Genomic DNA, 6,762 nt, shown 5'->3' with positions numbered 1-6,762 from the left:
AATAGGATTGGCTAAAAGTTTTACGACTGAGGTTTAACACGCGTAGACACTGTTTAATAAAGAAAACAGACTAGAAAAAGGTTGAGATACCAATCATAGATGGCAGGACCATTGCTGAAGAGGAAGGAAATATTTTTAAAAAATTTCTTATTAAAGGGTGCTTATTTACAGTCTAAAACGTATTTTAGGATTTTTTTCATTAAATTCCTCTTTTAAACTTCATTAAATAATACTATTTTGTTCAAATAATTAAATGTTATGCTACTATTTAAAAAATAAAATCTGAAATCCAATAAAAGATAAAGTTCTCTATAATTTTTTCAATTCACAAATGTGATTTTGCCCTCACGATAAGATCAAAATGGCCACGGCAGGTAACGGGTTAATGGATTCTATCTCAGTCACAAAGATCTTCAGCATCAACAGTAAATATAGGAAGAAGTCACAGCAGAATGCTCATTGCAATAAACAAGTACAGCTAGTTGTACCAGGCCAAATTGTTTATATCTTACACTGAATATTCCTCATTACAATTTTAGTTTTATTAAATGACACTCTTCATTAATTAAATTCATTTCTTACAAAATTATTCCTTTTTTTTATTATTTGGTAGGTCCTGATTTCAGAGTCCTACAAGTTGTGGTACAGAAAAGATTGTCACAACAGTAGTGTGCTCAATTTTATTTCTTCATTTTTACGTATCAATAAATGTAAGCAGACTTGATAGAGAAAATGATCACTAAGTCTATAGAAAGATCCAGTTAAATCTCCAACCTTGTTGTTTAGTGAGAATTGTTTATTGTAAGAACCATAACTTATTTCCATGATGAAAATTTTTTAACTACTTAAACAAACTAAAAGGATGCAAAATGTTCATTCATGCTAGACAATTTGAGTTAAACTTTTAATATTTTTAACTTGGATATAAATATCCTAGTGATAAGTAGAAAAATAATAACTTCAAACCACAAAATGAATAAATGGAAATAATAAAATATATTTCCAATACACTATTTACTTAATAAAAGTATACAAACAGTTACATGTAAAAAAAATATAATAATAAAAAAACATATGTGTACCATCATCATGGTAACATTACTTACACAGAGATTAAGTGGTAGAAATATTATAGCACACATACAAAAAATAATGAAGGTTAATTAGAAACAGACTAGAGAAAGATCTGTCAGTACCTCAACCGGGGTTATAGCCTTTCCACAGGCTGCACACTTTGGGGCAAAGATTCTGTAAAGGAAGAGAAAGCAAAAAAGTGGGTTAGTCTAGAGCCTACAGAAGTTCCCATGTTATGAATGTTAGAACATCACAAACTGATACACTCATTAACAATTTTGTTAAAAACAAAAAACATTAAAAACAGGACAGATTAGAAGTAGTTATAATAATATATCAAAAACTTATTTGTTCTTTCAAGTTATCTAAGGATGTTACTAATATTCATGAAATGGAAAGCTACACATTGTCTGGATGGTTATTTGCACCTATTTTGATCAATTTTATCACGTTGCTGTCTGTGATCATTCAACAGCTAATCAAAAAATATATTAAACAGTTATCATTCTCAATGAGTACACTGGAATGGACAGCAAATACCTGTTGTTTTTTTACCACAGGCAGTTGCAGTCCATTCCATTATACTAAACAATCTATCAAAAAGTTTTCATTCTCATTTTACATATTGAGGTGTTTGCACTGATCCAGATAAAAGTAATTACACTAAAGTTGGAAGGTATAAAATATTCATTTATTATAGTTCTACTGCTATAAACAACCTCATGAGCAGTTAAAAATCAATAAGAGCATTCACATAACTAAAATACAAATGCCTAAATAGGGGAAAAGAAGAACATGATTAAGAACACACACCATTTCACTTTGTTCACTAGGTGCATCTGATGATGCTTAGGAAACTATCCGAGGTGTAATTTGTTGTTGTTTTTCTACTTCTGCTCTTTGTCATTTAGTAATTTTTTTATAAAAAATATTTTACTCAAAAAAAAGGGAGGATATCAACACCTCATAAAGTCAGATTAAATATCTGTCCTATATGCAAAAAAAAAGAGCAATCTTGACGGAACATCATTTAGATTCTAAAAGAATAATGAATACCATTACCAAAGATTGTCACAAAAATAAATCCTTGCATATGCATTTCAAACAAGTCCTTTAAATATAAAAAAGAAAATCATATTCAACATGCACCCAGAATATATAAAAACTCTAAAGCGTCTCAAATATCACATCTTTGATAGGACAGCAGATAATGTTTCTTTAAAAATCATATCAATGAAGAATTTCACATTATCTTAGTTAAAGAATAAATTGTTTCTAAGTAACTACAATATTTTCCTGTTCCTACGATGCAAAGTCACTTCAGAAGTGATTCATTTAACAGAGAGACAATTTTTCACTGGGATTTATGATTTCACATAAAGAGATGGAAAATAAAGCTTACTTAACATCTGAAACAACGTTTAGTATAAATGTACTGAAACCAATTATTTCAAAACAGGTAGTGTTTATAGTGGGAAAAGAGGCTAAAAAAATTACACATTAAAATTTATTGACATATTTACCAAAGAAAAGAAAACTAGAGTGAACTAAGTAGTTATGTTTTCAAACATACTGTACCTGTTAACCTTATGAAACACAAACTATTTACTCTTTCTAAATTAATTTACAGAATCTTGAAAATTAACCAACCACAAATGATTAGAAGATGCTGGAAAAAGAAAAGTAGATTTAAACTAAGATTTAAATTCTCAATGATAGTTTTCTTTTGAGTTAAGGTCAATTTTCAGAGTATTGTTCATAATCACATAAAAAACTGAAGTTAATGGAGAAAAAAAACATTAGTAGGAATCTACTCATGGTTGGCACTTTTGCTTTTGATCAAGTGTTTGAATATTGATAAGAAAATAGGAGCACTGAATTTCTATATGAAGTTTATTACTAATAATGAGGTTGTTCTGTCATGTCAGAGCCTAAATCTTTGGTTTCTGTGGGCCTAGCCATTATTAGCCCATCAAAAGCAAAAAATCTAGGGCAGAATTCTGCAATCAGATTTAGAATAGCAGTTTAAACCAATACTTGAAAGTGAAAAAAGCTTTCATTTTTTCAAGTTTAGTACAAAGATGTTCCTCTGGTGTTAACACTGTTCAACATTACTCATAATGTACCAACAAACCTTCACCTAGTGTGTTTAATATCAAACTGAATGGACTGCTTTACTGCTTCTGTCATTCTCAAGTTTTTAATAAATTAACTGTTTGAGAAAAAAGGTAACTCAGAACAACCAGAGGTTTGATTATAAATTAAAAAAAAGCAGGATAAATAAAACCTTAAATTATCAATCCTTCTGATGACCATGCTTTTTTTCCCTGCATTTATCAAAAAACTAATAACATAAAAATCTAATGATCACAAAAAAATCATCAAATACAATAAAAACTAAGCAACAAACTTTAATCACTCATTTTAGAATTAAAATACTATATATATATACATCTAACTTTAATGCATTGGCTAAATCAGTAAAGTTCTTTTGAGTACTTTTACCTAACTGGCTGCTACTCTTTAGTGTTTCCATTTTCAACACCAAAAATCATTGGTTTATACCTCTAACTTAAATGCAGAAAAAAAAACTTTGAATTACCCTCTGGCCAATAAGAGGAGGGACTAACACATTATTTGAATTTTTGATAGCAAAAAGTAAATAGGATTTAAAAACTTCATAAACTACATAAATAAAAAGATGGACTTATCTTCACAAGGGACAAAGGCATAACAAGAGTGTTTAGGTATAAAGCAAGTGCATACCTTCATGTACAACTTTATTACATTACAGTTATTTTTATGATGTCATCATTAACAGTGTAATTCAGTTTACAGAATATCACACAATACATACAATCCAGTTTACTGACTGATGTCTACACATGTTCACACACCCTTATAGTAGCTTTATCAATAGGGTTGCACAAAAAATAGCATCTCAAGATCCCACATAATTCAATGAAGTTAAACAATAATCTCATTATGGATACTTTCAAATAAAATATTCTGATGGTCCTACATGGTAGGCCAAGCTAAAAAAAAAAAAAAAAGAGTAACATTAATACTAAGTGGATACAATGTTGCTAAGAAACTGTCCTGGCCCTTCACTGCTCAAGTACTGGCCCTTACTTAGAATCTAGTGTTTCTGTACTCCCTAAGTAAGTCATACTATATTATTTGTTGTTGCTTTCTTGAACAGCATTGTTTATAATATCAAATGTCATTATTATTTTTTTATTGTTTATTATCATATTGATTGTTTTACATTGTTAGTTTAATATATATTATTTAGGACTAACCTAAATCTTCTAAGCTGGCCAAACCTTTCGAAATATTATTGGGATTACAGCCCAAAATATTGTTAAGTGCAAGATTACCCAACTGATCAAACAATGCTATCTAATCTTTATAACTAGAAACGTAAGAAAAGTATGTTTAATTTTTTTAGTTTTTGATAGGTTTTTAATTTCACTCTTAGTACATAGCATTCTCTGATCAGGAGTTAATGTTAATTATAAGACAAACACACAATTCAGCAGAGAAAACAAGAATTGTACATATTAATGCTTCTCTGCTGAATAATAAAAGGTCATTCCAAGGTATCTGTAATAACTTTTTGTTCCATTTTTTCTACAGCTGCTGGAAAAACATGCTAAGATTTTAGTGACATGTACTCTTAAAGGATACAAAGTAATATAAACTAAATAAATCTATAGAAAAGCACACACAAAAGATGTACTTTAAAGATTAAATTGTTATCAAACCATGAGAGAAAAGTAAATAAAGAAAGAAACAAAAGCCTTTCTACTCACTTGTGATAGTCATTAACACAGTAAATTTTGTTATTAGGATCAATGGTGAATGGAACACCATCCAGACACTCATTGCAGACACAACAACGAAAACAACCAGGATGGTACGACTTCCCCATCGCTTGTAGAATCTATGAAAGACAGTTTTATATACAAACTACACAATTCTAATAATAATATATTATATCCAGTTACATAACTAGTTTTATATCATTTTGCTAATTATAAAATTAAGTATTATGTTTGCGACTTAATTTTTTGATTATTTTATCTATTTGAAGTGCACAGTTTATAATACTGTTTTCAATATTACCAAAACCAGAATTAACTAGATATTAACACTTTTAGTGTTAACAAAATTGTTCTAATTTTTCTCCAGAAAATTACAATAGTTAAAAGCAAGTGATAATAAGGTTTACAGTTCCTTTGGATAGAAGTTACATATTATTTTATTGGAAAATTTGGCAACATAATTTAAAAGTTAACAAACCTTGTGTGCATTAACCCTTTCACTGCCATACGTGACTTTAGTCGAATTCCAGGTAGAGTGCCGAATGCGACTTAAGTCAAATTCCTGACACAGTTTCGTTTACCAGTCTGTAATGTACTCTGTGCCACACCTGTACGGTTTCTAGGCAATCACAATGTAATTTAGTGTAGTTTCCTCGATCATAGGTGTTATTTTTGTGAAATTCTTGACTTTTGTCCCAATTTGAGGGCACTGACCGGAACCATGTCAACAGGTAAATTTAAACAAAAACAATGGCTTGCCACAGAAGATGTATTTGGCAAAATAATGAGAGATTCAGACTCAGAATTGAGTGAATATTGTGATGACAATTGGGAAAACAGTGACACAGATACCGATAATGCTGTAAGTAATAATACACATGATGTAGCGCACAGGGACAGTGATGATGATGGTAGCCAAGGAGACGTAGCTGATGCTGATCATGAGTGGGTCATTGATGATGACTATGACAATTATATCCCAATTTGGTGCCCAAAAAGGCCTAACCCTGTGATTCCACCTTTGCCTGACAGTAACTACCCTTTAGATTATTTCTACTTGTTATTCCCTCAGGAAGCATTTGAGTTTATTTGCGAGATGACTAACACCTACACCCTGGAGTTCTTTGATAATCCGGCAGACCTCACTGAAAATTCTTGCTACAATGATTGGGTTGAGTGTACTACAGATGAAATCAAAGCCTATGTTGGCTTGCAGATAATGATGGGATTGTGTTCCAAGCCAAGGATAAGTGAATACTGGGCAACTGGGAGTATAGCCCAGTCCCCTGGTTATCGAAATTTACTGCCACACAATCTTTACCAGCCAATCAGTTTGTTCCTTCATTTTTGTGAAAATTCTCAAAGAGTTTCACGTGGAGAGGAAGGATATGATCCTTTGTAAAACTGCTCCCCTCATGAACATTGTGAAGCCATTGTATAAGCAGTATTACATTCCACATCGTGAACTTGCAACTGATGAATCAATGAGGAAGTTCAAGGGACGGATATACTTTTGTCAGTACATACAAAACAAACCCATAAGGTGGGGTATAAAACTGTGGTCATTGTGTGAGAGCAAGTCAGGTTATCTGTTAAACTGGGATGTTTATACTGGTAGAGACAACAACCCTGTGGCACCAGACCAAGGCTTGGATCATAGTGTTATTACGAAACTGATGGGCAATAATGGATACTTGAACCTCAGCCATCATTTATATGTTGATAACTTCTACTCCAGCCCTGGCCTCTTTGAAGCCCTCAAGGAACAGGGTACTAGTGCCTGTGGAACTGTTAGATCGAATGGAAGGGGACTTCCAGAAGAAATTAGACCAGCAAGGTTAAAGCTGAAGAAAGGTGATGA

General features: G+C 31.5%; 1 protein-coding gene across 1 annotated transcript in view; it reads right to left on the bottom strand.

The window, feature by feature from the left end:
* Positions 1-1,156: 1,156 nt before the first annotated feature.
* LOC106458099 (flocculation protein FLO11-like) overlaps positions 1,157-6,762 on the bottom strand; it is a 49,317-nt gene continuing 43,711 nt past the window's right edge. Inside the window, exons 5-6 of the mRNA XM_013917555.2 lie at positions 4,890-5,020; positions 1,157-1,248 (exon numbers count right to left, since the gene is read on the bottom strand). Of these exons, the coding sequence (XP_013773009.1) occupies positions 1,164-1,248; positions 4,890-5,020 (216 nt within the window). The 3' untranslated portion in view covers positions 1,157-1,163. The remainder of the gene's footprint in view (positions 1,249-4,889; positions 5,021-6,762) is intronic.

This window comes from Limulus polyphemus, unplaced genomic scaffold (assembly GCF_000517525.1).
Source record: "Limulus polyphemus unplaced genomic scaffold, Limulus_polyphemus-2.1.2 Scaffold416, whole genome shotgun sequence".
In the NCBI taxonomy this organism is placed as follows: domain Eukaryota; kingdom Metazoa; phylum Arthropoda; class Merostomata; order Xiphosura; family Limulidae; genus Limulus; species Limulus polyphemus.
This window is presented reverse-complemented; position numbering and strand designations above follow the sequence as displayed.